The sequence below is a fragment of the Pelmatolapia mariae genome, linkage group LG6, assembly GCF_036321145.2.
Source record: "Pelmatolapia mariae isolate MD_Pm_ZW linkage group LG6, Pm_UMD_F_2, whole genome shotgun sequence".
Lineage (NCBI taxonomy): Eukaryota > Metazoa > Chordata > Actinopteri > Cichliformes > Cichlidae > Pelmatolapia > Pelmatolapia mariae.
Genome location: NC_086232.1, coordinates 4197104 through 4216522, shown reverse-complemented (window position 1 = coordinate 4216522; position 19419 = coordinate 4197104). Strand labels below are relative to the sequence as shown.

General features: G+C 41.7%; 1 protein-coding gene across 4 annotated transcripts in view; it reads right to left on the bottom strand.

Annotated features, from left to right (window-relative positions):
* Positions 1 to 19419, bottom strand: part of LOC134628869 (glutamate receptor 2-like) — a 114640-nt gene that overhangs the window by 50117 nt on the left and 45104 nt on the right. For all 4 annotated transcript variants that reach the window (XM_063475665.1, XM_063475666.1, XM_063475663.1 and 1 more), the window contains exons 15-16: positions 9873 to 10071; positions 2823 to 3070 (exon numbers count right to left, since the gene is read on the bottom strand). In XM_063475665.1, the coding sequence (XP_063331735.1) occupies positions 2823 to 3070; positions 9873 to 10071 (447 nt within the window). The remainder of the gene's footprint in view (positions 1 to 2822; positions 3071 to 9872; positions 10072 to 19419) is intronic.

The window sequence follows — 19419 nt, the reverse complement described above, 5'->3', positions numbered from 1 at the left end:
TGAAATTCATAATAATTCCACCAGTTTTAAAAACATTTTGCAAAACAAAGTCAACTTTCAGAGCTGACTGAAACAGCAACACAAAGGAACAGAAGAAAGACAGAAGTCAGGGCAGATAAAACTATACAGCTTTCTGCAGTGTGTTGTACAGACATGGAAACTAAAAGAAACTGAGAAGCATGCTGCTGAGCACATGCAAACGCACTTAACTGTTAAATATCATAAAACTCCTGCACACCCTCTGCACCAGACAGGCAGCTGAGCACGTTGTCTGAGAGACTGATTCAGCTCAGCTGCCAGATGGACAGATACAGAAAACCTCACAAAGTCACTCTCTTCAGTGCACTGCTTGTAGCAGAGAATTATCTGTTCTCTCAAGTTTCTCAAGTTAACAATTTATTTATTGCAGCGGACGGTCCATTATACTTTACAGCATTGCTAACCAGTGTTGGGAAGGTTACTTTTAAAATGATTTCCACTACAGATTACAGAATACATGCCCCAAAATGTATTTTGTAACGTATTCCATTACGTTACTCAATGAGAGTAACGTATTCTGAATACTTTGGATTACTTAGTATATTATCATGCTTTTTACAACTACATGAATGTACTATTGCTGTGTGATGTATTATTTTTACTGAAGGTTACTCGCCATACCAATACCAACTAGATTTTTAAATTTTAATATAAAATGAGTAACAGTAGGGTGGACAATAGTTAAGGCTGCACTTTTTGCAGCGATCTCATATAGAAAACTATTCCGCGCGAATATAAAACAGGTCTGCGGCTCCGAACCGTAAAGGCATAAAACCGTAAAGAGATCTCTGGCTAATACGTCGGGTTCTGTGTCGGGCTTGTAGCCAAAAACTGGCTTTACTTTGTTGTCTGGGTCAACTTTTATATACATATATATATATATATATATATATGCTTCCATCTCCCGATTATGGTCGGTGACATCTCTTACTTTTAGACTCTTTTTCTCCCTCCCTTGCGCTCATAGACACATAGCGGGTATGGTAGTCCATTCTCCCTGCAGCACGGACTACACTGCCCATGAGGTTACATTCTTTAGGGCTATGCCTGTAACACTCTGCCTATTGCCTTCATATTAAATCATTTTTGTGAATAACTTTTTAAAATATTTCTTCACGTCATTATGCATGCCGCGAGATTGAGACACAGACATGAGAGCCTCTTAATGCGTGTTTTGTTTGGGTTCCACCGGCGTGGACACCAAAAATATAGAGTTCATAGCCTTATGAAACAGGAAAATACCGCCGTGTAATCCATTCATTTCAACAAAGTAACTGTATTCTGAATACCACCTTTTTAAACGGTAACTGTAACGCAATACAGTTACTCATATTTTGTATTTTAAATACGTAACGGCGGTACATGTATTCCATTACTCCCCAACACTGTTGCTAATCCACTTAATACCATCTGATTTTTTTTTTTACTACATTTATTAAAGTGTTCTGTTCTGATTTTGCTTTGTTGATTCTGAAGTGTACATATTTTTTGTCATATATATGACACAAATATTGTTGAGCTATATACCATTCTTCTTATTTAAGCTATTTCTTAAGGGCCACTTTAGATAGGTCTATCTAAAGTGCTAAATGTTGTTTATTTATGAATGTAAATTTGTTGTATTTTCTGTAGCAATTTTTTTTAAAAAAAAGGCTATTAATCTGCATGTGTAAACATGTATGTAAATTCTTGCACAATTGCACGAGATAAAAGAAAAGTATAAAACTACTACTACTTTCACACGTTAAAAAAATAAGAGACAGCTCTGAGGGATTGTAGGGGGAAGCTAATTTATGTATAACTGTCCATATGTAATTTAAACATTTTATGGTGACATATAGTGCCCTCCCTCCTCCCACCAGACAGACACACACACACACACACACACACACACACACACACACACACACACACACACACACACACACACACACACACACACACACACACACACGTGTGTACGTACTCAGACAGACGCAAACACACACATGCAAATTGCAAATTCCAACTTCAAATGGAATGCAGCATTAAGTCATAAACTTTGCAAAAATCCCTTGATCCAGGTCTTAAAGAGCCAAGTTATCAATGGAGAAAAGCCTGCAGCCAAAAATAATAACTAACACTTAAAATAAAAAAAAAATCAAACAGAATATGAAGACACTTTAATTTGACATGCACAGGTTTGTTTAGAATGTTTTACACTATAATTGTCATCACATTTATTTTAAAGATAAAAGGAGCCTAACTGAAGGGGTTCTTTGAGACCTGGAAGCAAATCAAACACCCTATCCCCCATTTGTCATGGGAACCACCACTAGCCATTGGTCAGAGGTGGTAACCATGGTAATAAATACAAACCACTGAGATGGTGTCATCAGGGTAGGTGGATTATTATAACAACGAGTTAACCGCCGTGTCCCATTCATCACACTCGCATACTGCGACACCCAGCTGGCAGTAAGCCTTGGGATGAATCTATCTGCTCTCCGTAGTGAGTTATGTGTATAGGCACAGGGACAGCTTGAACACTGGCTAATTACCACCTGATAACAAGCAGTTTGTCAGCCAGGGTTATTACTGTGACTTCAAGTTACTGAGTTTAGGAAAAATCTGGATCTCTTTAAAGCTCAAAGTAGTGTAGCATGATTTGCTCTTTCATCTACATATACAGAGAGAAGAACTGTGGGAATTAGGAGAGGGATGGTATGCTAGGCAGCAGGTTAGTAGTGTGAATGGTACATGGCAGTGCAGGTTGGCCAGCATTGTTATACTGATCCACCCACCTTAATGGGGATCCTTTTGGTGTGGCGATGCCATAGCCTTTTGAGTCCAGGTTTCCTCCAACTTTCATTGTGTCACAGGGTTTCCTCTGCTCGATGTACTCATTCATGGTGGACTCCAGCAGGTAAGCGTACTTTCCCTTGGATTTCCTGACACGCTGGACACCCTCTGATGTTTTCTTGACAAAAACTGAAGGTTCTGCGTTTTTCATGTACTGCCACATCTTGTCAAACAAGGCGATTTTAGAACGCTAAAAAAGAGAAACAGACACAGATAGTATGCTATAACTTAATTTTCATAACTTACCTTTAGATAACCTGTAATGTATGTAAAGAAGGCGTTTACCTAAAGCACTTTTAAAGGTAAAGAGAGTATGACTGTAGCCTGAATGAGTTGATGCATCATCCCACAAGACAATATTCTAAAACTAGCTCCATAATGCTCCACTGGGCAATGTTGTTAAGCCTAAATTGTAAAACTGTTAAAACAACCTAGTAATACTGTAGGTTCCTGGAAATAATTTCTTTTTACTATTTCATACACATAAGTGGTGGAGGAAGGCACAGAGTACATACATTCTGGTTGGTATGTATTGGTACTGGTTCTTATATTGCTTTTCTACTTTGAGCTCTCAAAGAACACCACCACACAACTTGCCTCATTCACCCATTAACACAGACACCAATGCTTTTTCTATGCGTATTCTATGTAAGTGCTTTCTACCTAACATTTGCACATTCATACTCCGATGGATGCATTGGAGAGCAGCTTGGGGTCATTTGGCATGCAGACTGGAGAAGACGATGGTTGGAGCAGACCACCAAACTTCCAATAAGTAGGTGACCTGCTCTACCACATGAGCTACAGTTCCATACAACATAGATATGTATATTCATTGACAGATCGCTGCAGAGGATGGGTAGGACAGTGGGGAGGATGTTTGACAGCTGGTAACCACCAGGTCTCCCCTATTTAAGCATCATGCCAGGACTCAGCAGCAGTAGCAGGTGGTGGTGGATGTTGTGGAAAATTGCTGTACTTTAAGAAGAGAGAGGGACACAGAGTGATGTATTAATGTGGAGAAAGGTGCTCACAAGAAAGAGATAGAGGTGTGAGGTGGTGTTCGGGGAAAATGCAGATGGAAATCGAGCTGAAAACAATGTGCAGAATGTTACAGAGAGGAGGGCAGATTGAGCACAGTTTGTGAACCAAGAAGTGCAGAGGATTAGTAAGGAGGAAGTGAGGTTATGGAGTTATGGAGATGTCTAGAAGAGAAGGAAGTGGAATTTTTAATCCTAATTTTTTTAACACAATCTTGTGGAGTGAGATGTGCAATAGAGCAATCTAGAATAAGTGTGCTGGTAGCAAGTTTTAAGAACAAGAATAATGTATAGAGCTGTAGTAACTACAGAGATAAATCCATACCACTGTGTGTTAAGATGGCAGTGTGTATGGATGTGCACCTTTTTGTGTTTTTATACCTTTTCATTGCATCTTTCTGCGATACCAGATCACTTTCAGTTATCAGGAACTAATAGACATCAGCCTCAGGCTTGAACAGGACTTGACTTCGTATTGGACCGACAGTATCCTACCTGAGATTGTGAGACCACTGGGTGCTCCGTAGGTTACATAGCAGACGGCACAGGGAGAGGAAACAAAAGCGGGGATGCAGAGCCTGCTATCGTGTCTCGCTGCAAAAACAACAGCATAAACCATCTTCCTCACCAAAGCCAGATCCCTGGCTATCAAAAAGGAGTAGCTACAGTCAGAGGTCTACTACAACCACTTTGTTCATGAGTGCTGTCTACTGATTTAAGTCTACTGATTCTATAGATTCAGTAGAACTTGCTGGTGCTCAGAAAATAATCTGAAACTGAAAGTCCTTAAAACGTACTCATAATAGACTTCGGGAGGCACAGACAGGTCCACGATCCTCTCATTATAAATAGAGAACAGGTGGAATCTGTCTCCACCTTCATGTTTCTGGGAACCCACATCTCTGCTGATCTTACCTAGACCCACAAAACAAACGCCCTGTTTAAGAAGGTCCAGCAGTACCTGCACTTCCTTCATGTCCTGAGGAAGAATAACCTGGGCCAGAAGCTGCTGCTGGACTTCTACCACTCCTCAGTGGAGAGTGTGCGCTTCTACTGCCTGGGTGTTTGGTACACAGGGGCCACTACTGACGACAGGAAGGCGACACAGAGGGTAATTAATACTGGTCAAGTTGGCTGACCTCAGCCACCCTTAGAGGCCATTGCCAGCTCCTCCTGTCTCAAGAAAAACAAGGCCATCAAAGGTGACCCCTTGCACCCCGCCCACCACCTGTCTGACCTGCTCCCCTTTGGTCGGCACCTCAGGTCAATCGGGTCCCACACCTACAGACAGACTAAAAGTTTATTCCCCTGGGCCATTCGGACTTTTAAGAAACACTTCCCCCCCTCAACCCACCCCTGCCCACTCACCTCACTAATCTGAGTACCCTGATCACTCAGGACACTCACATGTGGAGTCTAAACTCAGAGCAAGTGCTTTGCACTTCTCCCAAGCACTTTGTTCTCCAATATGTGCTTTTCTCTTGCTTTGTATATATTCCTCTTGATTGTATACATTTCTCCTGTTTGTTATTTATGCCTGCTGTCTTACTATTTATATTTCAGTCCTGCACTGATGCTGTGGAGCATCCATAATTTCATTGTATGTACAATGACAACAAAGGGTCATTGGGATGTGACAGTAGAGTCACATCCCACTCCGGGCAGCGCATCTTGCATGTTCATCTCTCTGCCTCTTCCTCATTTCAGACTCGCCGCCCTGTGGGAAACCTCCCATAGACTTTCTCCGCACATTTGCAAATAAGTTGAAACCTCACATATTCTCCCACTGTGCACCTGTAAATAAATTCACCATCACATCAAAGTACTTTGAGTTGTGTGTCCGCCCTCTGGTACCCTGTTCCCGTTACCAAAGGAGCCTGCTTAGCCCATGCAAATCGGGCAATCCAGGCTCACTCCGTAGGAGAGAGAGAGGCATTTTCCTGCAGCTAAACCCCATCTCCCTCCCTGTGAAGCTCAAATACCGTCAGACCTCTCATTCTCTCCAAGCATTCGTGGAGTGCGGTTGTGAGAAAAATTTAATAGACATGGATCTAGCCCGACAGCAAGGTTTCCCTTGGTGCCTCTCAAGCCTCCCATTCCGGCCTCCACTCAAGGTTTTGCCTATATCACTCACAAAACCGAACCCGTGCAGCTAATCACATCGGCCAACCATTGGGAAACAATAACTCTCTTCATGTTTCCATCCCTTATCCTTGGTTTTCCCTGGCTGAAAAAGCACAACTCCCACCTGGACTGGACTGCTAGCAAATACTTAACTGGATTTTAACGTGTCACTCTCTCTGTTTGCACTCAGCTCTACTCTCAGTTTCCAGCTCCTTTGAGGTGCTGTACACAACCATCGAAGATCTCTTTCTGGTCCCGGAGGAGTACCATGACCTCAGAATGGTCTTCAGTAAGGAAAAGGCTCTTTCTCTGCCACCACATCATCCCTATGATTGTGCTATTAACCTCCTTTCTGGTGCCGCTCTCCCCTCCAGTCCGTTATACAATCTTTTGGCAGAAGGACAGGTGAAGACTGACCTAGTAAAGGTCAAGGCGGTGCTGGAATGGCCGGTCCCAGAGTCACGGAAACAAGCTTCAAAGCTTCCTCGGGGTCGAACTTTTACCGCCGCTTCATTCGGAACTACAGCCAAGTGGCCGCGCCTCTCACCCGTTTCACCTCATCTACGGTACCTTTCACCTGGCCCCCAGAAGCCCACTCAACTTTCGCTAAGTTGAAGCAATTGTTTACATCCGCACCCATTCTAATCGATCCTGACACTTCTAAGCAGTTTATCGTGGAGGTTGATGCGTCCGACACCGGAGTTGGGGCAGTTCTCTCCCAGCGGTCCGAGCCACAAGGTAAGCTCCAGCCATGCGCCTACTTCTCATGCCGACTCACCCCCACGGATAGAAACTATGACGTTGGGGCGGAACAGTCTTTCCTCATATGGACAGACCATAAAAATTTAACTTACCTCATAACGGCCAAAAGATTAAACTCACGGCTTGCCCGCGGGTCTCTATTCTTCACTCACTTTGACTTCACTCTCTCCTATCGCCCAGGGTCACGGAATGTCAAGCCCGATGCGCTCTCCCGTCAGTGTTCCTCAGACACTGAAGCATCCTCTCCCGCCACTGTCCTGCCCCCCGCCTGCGTGGTAGGCGCATCTCACCTGGGACATTGAGGAGACTATCCGCCAGGCCCTCCCGGGGGACCCCGACCCAGGTACCGGGCCACCTGGGCGATGCTTCGTGCCCGCTGCCGCCCGTGGGGCGGTCATTCATTGGATTCACACTGCACGATTTTCGTGCCACCCTGGCGTGAGTAGAACAATACACCTCCTTAGACGACATTTCTGGTGGAAGTCTCTAATAAAGGACGTAAAGGAATATGTGTCAGCCTGTGCCGTTTGCGCTCGCAACAAGCCATCCACTAAGCACCCCGTAGGTCAGCTTCACTCTCTCACAACACCTCACCGGCCTTGGTCTCACATCTCCCTTGATTTTGTTACTGGTCTCCCCAGCTCCTCTGGAAAGAGCGTCATTCTCACCGTCGTTGATAGATTCTCTAAAGCTGCTCACTTCATCCCACTAGCGAAATTGCCCTCCGCCGCTAAAACGGCCCAAACGTTGATTAATGATGTTTTTTCGGCTCCACGGAATTCCCCACGAAATAGTCTCTGATCGAGGCCCCCAGTTCACTTCACAGGTATGGAAAAAATTTTGCTCTATTTTGGGCACTAAAGTTAATCTGAGCTCTGGTTTTCACCCACAATTCAATGGGCAAACAGAACGGCTGAATCAGGAGCTGGAGACAGCGCTACGGTGCGTGGCGAGTCAAAACCCCTCCACTTGGGTCACTTACCTGCCCTGGGTGGAGTATGCCCATAACACTCTCACCTCGTCCTCCACCGGTTTATCTCCATTTGAAGCTTCCCTCGGTTATCAGCCCCCGCTCTTTCCTGAAGAGGAACTGAATCTCGCAGTTCCCTTAGCACCACATCACCTCCGGCGCTGTCAACGGGTGTGGTGCAGCGTCTGGCGAGCCCTCCTTCGTGCCAAGGAATGGCACGCACTGTGCCAATCACCACCGTGCCCCGGCCCCTGAATATCGACCAGGACAGAAAGTCTGGCCAGCGGCTGAGAACATCCCGCTATGGGGCTCGTCTTGGAAGCTGGCCCCCCGCTTCATTGGGCTGTATGAAGTGGAGAAGGTTATCAATCCGGTGGCAGTCAGGCTCAAGCTTCCAGCCTCCTGGCGTGTGCATCCCACATTCCACGTCTCTCAGATTAAACCGGTCCGCCACAGCCCTCTGTGCCCTCCTTCCAAGCCCCCTCCTCCCGCCTGGCTCATCGGCGGTCATCCGGCCTATACGGTCCGGCGGATGCTGGATGCGCGCCGGCACAGGCGGGGTTGACAGTATCTGGTGGATTGGGAGGGGTACGGCCCCGAGGACCGTCTCTGGGTTCCGAGTTCCTTCATTCTGGACCCTCGTTTCATCTCTGCGTTCCGTGCTTCTCTCCGCAGGCAGCGTTCCGGCCGGTCGCCAGGTGTTGTCTTCACACCTGCATCCCGTTCCAGGCGATCATCAGGAGGACAATTTAACCCCACACGGCCGGCTGCTCTACGCCAGTCCGTCAACGGTTTCTAGAAAATTATACGTCAAACCCGAGAAGTGTGAATTTCATGCCACAGTCTCTTTCCTCACTTTTGTAATTTAAGGGGGGCAGGTGAAGACTGACCTAGCCAAGATTCGGGCAGTCGCTGAGTGGTCAGTTCCAGAAAGGTGAAAACAATTGCAACGTTTTCTAGTATTCTGAATTTCTACTGGCGCTTCATCATGGACTACAGTAAGGCAGCCGCTCCTCTCAAAAATCGGTTCGAAGAATTGTTCCTCAACAAGCTACGTTCTGTCTAGGCTGCTGGAGGATTGCCATGATGCACTGACTGTTTCTTCTTCACTTATTATGTGTATGCAAATGAGTTGATAATTGTGCTTCCCGAAACACAATTTGGCACCTCTTCTCCCCCATTGCTGTTCCTCATCCAAAATCTTAAAAAAGGGGCAGATTGACTACAAATTTATACAAAATAAAATCCAGAGAGTTAAGTTGAGCTCAAGGGTATGGAGTGCCAGCAGAGCCCAAAAAATATGCCATTAAATAATTAATTAAATGTTTCATTCATTCATTAAAATTGGAATCTCCATACAAGGGAAAACTTTTCTGTTTTGCAGATCAATGTTTAATGTTTATTTATGACAAAGATAATTTGGCACAAATTATTTGACATAGTGTTTTTTGCTTAATGAGCATTCCAGCAGAGCTCACGTTGTAAATGATAGCAGAAGCTATTTCCTAAATTTCAAATGTTAGGGTTAACCCTAACCCTAATGTAACCAGATGGCAAACATTTTTGATTGGACAGGAAGTGCAATCAATGAAAATGAAGTGTCAACATGACAAAAGAATATCAATCAGTCAGTACATTCACAAAGAAAGTGAAAAATAGAATGATTGTTCAAGGCTTCATCACTTTTATCTTTACATCTAGCTCAGTGGTGTGCAGTTGAACCACCATGTGAAACTAAGTTAAATTAATGTGACATACAAAAAATGAACATACAAAGGGCCTGAAACCATGCTGACTATACAAAGGGCCTGAAACCATGCTGACTTGAATTTAAGTTTTCTTTTGGATGACAAAATTTAGTTTTGGGGACAAATATATCTTTCAGCTTATAATGAGGACAGGTTTCAGGACATGATTCAGTTGAACTCCAAGGAAAGATCTATCGGAAATTTTGGATTAAGTTGCAAGACTACAATCATCATATTTTGTCACCTAAGGATTCCCATTTGAAACAATAAATTTCATAAACACTCTAGGTGCGTGGAAGTGCTGAAGCAGGCTCTTCCTATTGTCCAGCTGATACTAAAAGTCCTTACCCTGAAAAACTCCTTGGTGGATCCAGAGTCCAGTGTTCCATATGCTATCTCCGTCTGCTTAGCCAGGTCTTCAGCACTCTCAATGGGAGACACCATCCTCTCCACCGTGAGGAAGGCAGCCAGGTTAGCAGTGTATGATGAGATAATGATCAGAGTGAAAAACCACCACACCCCACCAACTATACGTCCTGAAAGAGACCTGCCCACATAAACACATGAATCAAATTAAACTGTTCTAGGACTCATGACAAATTCATTCAATTACATCTTGAGGCACTAGTTGTTATGATTTGACACATTGTAGATTCTTACTGAAGGCATCAAAACTGTAAATGAACACACATGGAATTATGTAATAAAGAAAAAAGTGTGAAATAACTCAAAACATGTTTCATATTTAAGATTCTTTGTAACAGCCTTTGCTTCAATTACTGCTTTGCTGTTGGCATTCTCTTGATGAGTTTCATGAGGTCGTCACTTGAAATGGTTTTCCAAGCATCTTGAAGGAGTTTCCAGAGATGCTGAGCACTTGTTGGCCTGTTTACCTTCACTCTGCGGTCCATTCCATCCCAAACCATCTCCTTTGGGTTTTAGGTCAGGTCTCCTTCTTGGTTCTAAAAATTCTAAAAGTAATGATGGACTGATAATTCTCTTAGCTGTCATTTCTACTTAGCTGATTGGTTCTTGCCATAATATGAATTTGAACAGCTGTCAAATAGAGTTATCAGCTGTGTACCAACCTGACATCTGCTCAACACAACTGATGGTCCCAACTCCATTAAGAAGGCAAGGAATTCCACCACTGAACCCTGACAGGCACACCTGTGAGGTGAAACCATTTCAGGTGGCTACATCATGAAGCTCATTGAGAGAAGGCCAAAAGTTTTCAGCACTGTGAACAAAGTATTGAGATTTAAATTTATAATCTGAATACGTACTTCCTGGCCACATTATTTTATAGAAGAGAAGGTCTAACTTTAGGTCTACACGGTCTTGACAGGAGACACAGGCTTGTGCAGAGTATGCTTCTGCAGAAGCGAAACTGAAACCAGAGTCTAAGTGCAAGTTAAGAGCAGGTTATTTTATTATGCATTTATCTTTGATTAAGCTTTGATTAAGATTTAAGTAGTTGTATTAGATTGGAACATTTGTTTTATACATTTTACATATAAGTCAAGATCGGCACACACAGGATAGCCTTAGCCTGGTTGCTTAAGCTGAGGTCAACTAAGGTGCAGAGAGCATATGCAAACTCTGTGCACGCACAGACAGACATATACACATGCACACACATAGTTTCAGTTGTGCTGGCCTTCTGTCTAGTGGAAAGGTTACAAGGTCTAGCTGGGGAGCTGAGAGGTGAAACAAAGTGCAAGCAGAGGCTGACACATACACACACACACATCGTAGATAGACTCAGTTATATAGGTAAAAGTTAATTATGTTTTGCTTGCAACTGCAAAATTGTGCGTGCATATGTGACTGTTTGATGAAGAAGCAGGTGCAGGATGTTCCAGAGACAAGCGACAGCGAAGGCGAGCGTCCGGGGACAACAGGAAGGCACCTGGATGGAGACGCGACGATGTTCTTGTTAAACTATGTTAAAAGTCATTGTGGTTTTGGTTTCTGCCTGGCAACAGAAAGGGGGGGGGGGGGCTGTACTGTTTCACCCCTATAAATATTGGGTTCTGACTATTGTAAGGGAGTTCAACACTGAATCTGTACAGTGTTGGCTCCACGCTGCGTGTATTCATTAAAATGCCGTCTAATTGCACCCGCCCGGATCAGTGGTGGTTATTTTGGATTCCTCCTCAATATCTGAACCTTAACATTTGGGGGCATCGTCCGGTGAGAGGGGAATTTTGGAGGTGTAGACGGAGAGATCCGGGGTCCGTGGTGATTAGACGGGCAGACGCTAATCAGTAGTGAAAGTGAGGAGGCATTCCCCGGGGCATTTAAAGGTAAGACACTGCCTGTTGAAATATATTTCCAAAAGGTGTCACATTGGGCATGTCAAATTAAAGCCTAATCACTGGAAATTACTGGTGAATGTCTGTTTCGATTTTGGTGAAAATTTAATGGAATTGACATTAAGATAATGAAAGTAATAAAGTACAGTATTGAGAGAATTAAAAGCGGTTGGAGCCGCTGAGAGAATTAAGAACGGTTGGAGCCGTCAAGAGAAAGCAGTTGGACTGCTAAGTGAACTTAGAGTGGTAGGGAATTTGGTCATTGTGTGGGTTAAAGTCCCGTTGGTCATTTGGTCTACGTGTGATGGTCATTTTTGTGGGTTAGAGTCCCCTATGTCCACAACGGGAGATCTGCCTCAATCTTAATCCTGTTTTGGGTGTAGATTGTTGTTTCAAATTGTTCTAAATTACTTTAGGACGAGGAGTCTGGGACCCTTAAGAAGCGCACTTTTCTCCTTGGTAACGCTTGCGCCTGGGCAGGACGCTGACCCTTGACCTACCGGCGAGTAGGGATAGTACCGTCGACAGCGGGGAAGGAATGTTGGGAACCTTCAAAACTGCTAGGAGTTAAAGTCTCCTATTTCTGCGCTTGTTTGGCTACTGGTAAATTAAAGTTAGGGTTAGAAATCTGGACGGAGCAGTTAAAGTCTGTTCTGGTGAAGTGGACGCAAAAAAGTCTGGGACTTTATCGGTTGGACCGTTAACTTAAATTTGTCGAAATTTGTAGGAACTACAAGGCCTAAAATCTGTGCAGTTGTAATTATAAGACGTCTCTGTAATATAAACTATGAGATCTTTGTCTGAGAGAAGTCTCTGTGTCAGCAGTGCACTGCCGGATGTGCACTGATGGTGTGTGTGTGAGAATGCAAATGAGGAGCGGTGACGCGCATGGAGAGTGTTGCTTTCAGTTTAGAGTGTGATTGAGCTTTATAACTATTGTTTGAAAATGGCTAAAAGCCTGTGACTAAGATGCTGGTTTTGCTCACTAGAATTGTCTAAATAGAGTGTGAATTGATTACTGTAGATGTATAGGAGTTGACTGACTTTTGATCGATATATATATAGATTGAGTGCATTGTACAGTACCTAAGACCAATATATTATTTGAAAGTAGTAACCTATCTTGAGCCACAAATGCTGGTGTGTTTTATTTTTTCAGTTATATGTGTGCTGTGAGAATGATTAGAGGTTTAAATTGTTTTTCTTTGACTTGCTTTTATGATTATGAAAAGCATGTCTAAAATACTCCTAGGAGAGTGTATTTTGAGTGATTTTAACTGTGTGAATGATGTAAGTATTTGAGTGACTGTGCGTGATTTGTATAAAATAAGTAAATAGGTAATAATAACACTCAGGAGGTTGATAGTAGAGTGAGTGAAAAAGTGGAAGTTTGAGAGAAAAGGCAGTGTGTGTGAGACGATTCATGATGTCTGAAAGAGGTTAGAATATTTAAAAGTGTGCAGGAAATAAAGGTGTATTTTAGATTAAGATTTAGTAGAATTAAAGAGGGTCTGTAGACTATAAATACGATGAAAAACAAAAGAGTTAGATTAGTCTGAAGAAACAGGAAATATGGCTCTGTGTGTCTGTGTGTGTGTGTAACCGGGGCTGCACGCCCATAAAAGGAACGGAGTGTGTGAAGAGAGAACCCAGAGAGAGAGACGAGTTAAACTCTGGGTGGAGAAAGCACAGAAAAGAAAAGAAATGAAAAGGATATTAATTGTATGCTTTAGTGTGTTAATACAGGTGGACTTCTCTCAACCTGGAACCCTGAGTACAGCGGCAAAAGCGTAGATTAACACAATTGGGAAAACAGGCCACTTTTTTGGCTAAAATTTATAGCTTGACCTGACACTTTGTCCTTTGAAGCTCAAAGGACAGTTAATCTCCTGATGAAGACCGATAGAACATCATGGAAGAATTGACTGCAGCCAAAAGGCAGTGCAAGTGAAAGCATTAACACTGACGACGACTGATGAGTCCAGCAGTATGAATGAAAGCACGTGATGCAATATGCCAAGTTGCTGGTAAAGAGCAGTGTGACTGGACTGGGGGCACTGAGTCGAAGGCACTGAACGTGATATTTTTCCAGACTGGAACTTAACTTAAAAGAAGAATACTGAAACACCAAAACAGAGAAGAAACAGACTGTGTTTGTTGGAGCTTTGAAGGCCGGACAGGACACTGTGAAGAGAGGGACCAAGGTCAGGTGAAGCAGGACGAGTTTGACTGCGAGAATACAGGATATGTTTGGGTTGAAATTGAAGGCTGGACTTGTGATGGTTTAGGGAGGTCCACCACGTCACAACAAACAGGTAAACAATAGAAAAGGTAAAATAATGAAAGTAAATAATTGACAACTACATTAATGAATAGACAACACACATGCACAAATTGTTACATGTGAAAGTATTTTTGGAGAGAAGCAGAAGTGAGATAGTTTGAATCCAGAACTCAGAGAAAAGACGCATGAATTAAACCTGATTATAACGTAAGATGCAATGAAGAAACAGCTTACACTGCATTTACATGACCTCATAACGCAAGGAAGAACACGCTTACATAAATGACATAAGTTGGTATTTCTGACCAGAGAAAGAGAAATGGGTCGTTTAGGTACCCGTGATAATAATGAAAACGTTTCAGTTTTGTTATTTTCAGGAGCAAAGCAGACCTGGACCAATTCTCCACAGCAGCGGTCGGAAGAAATTATAGGTTAACATCAATGGATATGTTAAGGCAAGTTTCTGGTTGAATTGTTCACAGCATGATGTGTCCAGGAACCTGAAAGCAAGCCCTAACTCCTGGCTGAAGACCAGGAGGGCTGTTATTTAAGGTGGGAAAGCGAAAAGTTTGGGCTAGTAATTCGGGGAAGGAGAAAACTGACTGTTTAACTGGAGAATTGTGAAGGAGTCTGAATCACTGGAAAAGCAACACATACAAAATGACCCACACAAACAGAAAATGCACTAACCTTAAGAAGATAGAGACAAGCTTGTGAAGAGTAATGCAAAGATAGTGATTAAACTTGGCTAAAGGACACAAACACATGCAATTAAATCAGCTTGCTAATTGTATGAGTGATAGAATGGTGTGAATGTTTAATAAGATAGATTAAAGCTTGAAGTTGACTCAAAAGAAGCTGTATGACAAGGGAGTGAGTTATGGAAAAAACAAACAGAACAGTGATTAAAGTAGTTTTTATAAGAGTGAGTTAGGAGTGCTTTTGCGGTGAATGATCAAAGCAAGTGATTAGTATAGAAAAAAAATGAAAATAATTGAATGGGGTGATAAGGTTTAAACATGCATTTTTCTTGTCACAGTAACTTCTTGAGATATGACTCAGTATGCAAATTAGCTGGAGTGAGTGGTGAAGAAGACACTTCCTGTGTGCGTGTGAGACTCAGGCTTTCAGTGAGCAAACGGAGCAGTGACTGAGAAGGATTATTGGGCGAAATATATAATGGTAAAGTAACAGGATAATTGATTACGGTGGTCAGGTCTGTTCAGAGATGCAGATTTGGACAGGAAATTTATAATTTAGTGATGATACGTTGTTGTAATGGGTGTATATCTTATGTTGAATCTAAGTATGGTGAAGTGTCTAGGGAGACATTGTTGTGTGGAAAACGGTGCAGCTTTTGACGGGGTTTTCGGTGTGTTGAACGGGGACATTTAAGATTGGTTAAGATTTGTGAGGTTACTGTTTTTATTTTAATAGAAGGAGTTTTAATAAACATGGACATGTCGAAAAGGGCCCATAGTTTTTGTAGTAGTGCACTTAGAAAAAACCTGTCAGGTGATTTTGTTTTGTACTTTGATGAGCTAATAAGCAGCTCTCTTTTTCTCATTTTTTGTTCTGAAGCAGGCCTGGAAGAGGGTGAGCAGCGCTGACAAAATTCTCGGGAGAACAAAATATAAGGTGGGCTTCTCCGGATTATAATTGGCTCAGGAGAGGGCTCCTTCTGGAGACCTGATTGGTTGTGAGTCTTTGTCTAAAAGGGTTGTAGCAATTCAATCCAGTCAAAAGCCTAAAGGACTATTTTCCTAAAAAGGACAACGAAATAAAACAAATGATTGAGCTCATTTTGCTGATGTGGAGTATCTGATTATTTGAAGGCTCGATATCAGCAAACATCATGTGTGAATGCGTGTGAGTGAATGTGAGTGACTGGACCAAGGTGGGGATGAATAAATGTGGACAAACAATTTACCATGCCAGGAAGAGAAATGGGATGTTTGGTTTTGCTTTTGTCATAAGCAGGACGAGTGGAAGACTTAATTCTGGGGATGCTGATTTTTGAGTTGCTTTGAGGGAATTTCTGTTTTACTGACTGGGGTTAGATTCGTATTTTGCTGATATTTCTGCTGCTATTTTTTATAACCCATGTTACCATTAACGGAAGAAACACATGATTCATATTTTGCTGCTATTTCTGCTGCTATTTTTTATAATGTATTTGTTTGATAATTGTGCTGTTTTGGGGTTTCTTTCTTATAACACAGATTGGATCATAAAGGGGGAGAGTTGGTTATGAAATGTAAAGTACAGGTTTTGTTTCCAGGAAGTTCCAAGGATCCAGACTTTGCATGGAGCAAGGAGTTTGAGAAGATTTGACATAATGATTAGATTGATTTTATTCCTTAAACACAGGTTTTTAGGGCAAAATACCTGGGAGGAGGATGGCTGTAGTGTTTGAGTGTTTAGAGAGATGATATGACTAACCTTTTTTCCCTTTAATTTCTTAAGCCCAGGTGACACATTTTGAGTTTTATTTGGATACACATGTGAAGTCCAAATAAAAAGGGGGATTTAATTTGAAATGGGTTTTAGGATGAGTTTATAATTATGGGGTTTTTTGTGATAATTTAGATATGGTAAAACTGAGGCAGGAATTGTTATTTTCATGTCTAAGTTGAAGGAGTAAAATGAACTGAATTCTGTTCAGAAGATAAATGGTGTCCATGAGAAGTTGTACACCAAATTTAAAGGGAAACTGTGGGAATAAAAGATAGGCTTAGATAATTTGGGGAAAACTAGTGAAGATTTTAGGAGTAGAAAATGTTTGATTTCTTTTTATTTGTAGAATAAGCTGTTATAATGTAGGCTTTAGAAACAGATATTAAATAGATTTATTTCTAGGGTAGAGGAGAGCTTTTTATGAGGATGTTAAAAGTGTCACTGACCCAAAGGAATAGCATTGAAGATTACATACATAGAAATGATTTCATACACATTGCATTTTGTGCTTATTAAAGAAATGTTGCTCAAGTCAATAACTGAAGGTCAGAAGCTTTGTTTGGCGCGATGTCCAAGCAATTTATTGTGCAAGATGACAGAGCATGGAAGGCCGCACACGCTTACAGACATATAGAGTCCATAACCACACATGACAGTATTGATTCCAGGCCAAAGGCCTCAAATCCATTTAGCCTCTGTTTGAATAGGAGTTTTGCTTGTAACTAAACTGTGTGACATGTAAAATATTGCGATAATACATGCAGCTCTAAATTAGTCTTATTATATAAAATGCAGTTACAGAATAACAAATGCTTGTTGAAGTGACGAAGTTTTTTGCTTTAATACAGAAGTAAACGGAGAAAGCTTATATATTTTGGTTAAGTCTGCTAAAGTATAAATTAGAATGTATCATTACATTAAGAGCAGCAGAATGAAATAAAATGTTATACCAAGAATCGAAATAACACAGGAAACGTGGGTTTAAAAAAAAAAAAAAATTAAGTTAGGGTTAACACATAGTAATTGATTATATGCTTACATCTAGTTGATTAGAATGGTTGTTTTTTCTTAAATTCTTTAGTAGAATAGGAGTTTATGATGATTTTTCTTGTTAAATGTGATTTTAGATGAGAGTTACATGCCGCTGCGATAGTACAGGATGTTGATGATCAGATAAGGGGAGCAGCAGGAAATAGATGCGGGGGCGTGAAAGCAGTGCTTTAAGACTGTTAGAATGTTGTAGATTACAATAAGTGATGTTTGAGACTATATATGAATAGAAGTCAGGAAGAGTTTAAAGTAGGATTGAAAGAAAACTAAACTGGGTGAAAAGGGGGTGAAGGAAGTAGATTTAGGACCGGTCACAGCTTATTTGTTTGATTTATTTGTTGTGGATAGAAGTAATTATGACAAAATAATAAGGGAACATTGAAAACATACAACCCTTTGAGGGGACAGATAGGGTGAAAACTAGGAATTGTGTTGTGTTTCTAGGGAAACACAAAAAGGGGGAATTATTGAGATTTAAATTTATAATCTGAATACGTACTTCCTGGCCACATTATTTTATAGAAGAGAAGGTCTAACTTTAGGTCTACACGGTCTTGACAGGAGACACAGGCTTGTGCAGAGTATGCTTCTGCAGAAGCGAAACTGAAACCAGAGTCTAAGTGCAAGTTAAGAGCAGGTTATTTTATTATGCATTTATCTTTGATTAAGCTTTGATTAAGATTTAAGTAGTTGTATTAGATTGGAACATTTGTTTTATACATTTTACATATAAGTCAAGATCGGCACACACAGGATAGCCTTAGCCTGGTTGCTTAAGCTGAGGTCAACTAAGGTGCAGAGAGCATATGCAAACTCTGTGCACGCACAGACAGACATACACACATGCACACACATAGTTTCAGTTGTGCTGGCCTTCTGTCTAGTGGAAAGGTTACAAGGTCTAGCTGGGGAGCTGAGAGGTGAAACAAAGTGCAAGCAGAGGCTGACACATACACACACACACATCGTAGATAGACTCAGTTATATAGGTAAAAGTTAATTATGTTTTGCTTGCAACTGCAAAATTGTGCGTGCATATGTGACTGTTTGATGAAGAAGCAGGTGCAGGATGTTCCAGAGACAAGCGACAGCGAAGGCGAGCGTCCGGGGACAACAGGAAGGCACCTGGATGGAGACGCGACGATGTTCTTGTTAAACTATGTTAAAAGTCATTGTGGTTTTGGTTTCTGCCTGGCAACAGAAAGGGGGGGGGGGGGGGGCTGTACTGTTTCACCCCTATAAATATTGGGTTCTGACTATTGTAAGGGAGTTCAACACTGAATCTGTACAGTGTTGGCTCCACGCTGCGTGTATTCATTAAAATGCCGTCTAATTGCACCCGCCCGGATCAGTGGTGGTTATTTTGGATTCCTCCTCAATATCTGAACCTTAACAAAAGCAAAGTGTGGCTACTTTCAGGAATCCAAAATACTGCTACATAATTCCATATATTTTGCTTCATATATTTGATGTCTTCAGTATGTATCTACAACGCATAAAGTAGTAAAAAACAGAGAAACAACATTAAATGAGAAGGTGTGTCCAAACTTTTGACTGGTATATATATATATATATATATATATATATATATATATATATATATATATATATATATATACATATATATATATATATATATATATATATATATATGGTAATTTCAAGAAGTCATTGTGGATAAAGAAAATATTTTCAGCTGACAGGCTACAGTGACTTGCCCAACACAGCTAGCTACAGCAGCAATGCCATAGTGGCAACAGCCTCACCCAAACTGGACAGTTTAACA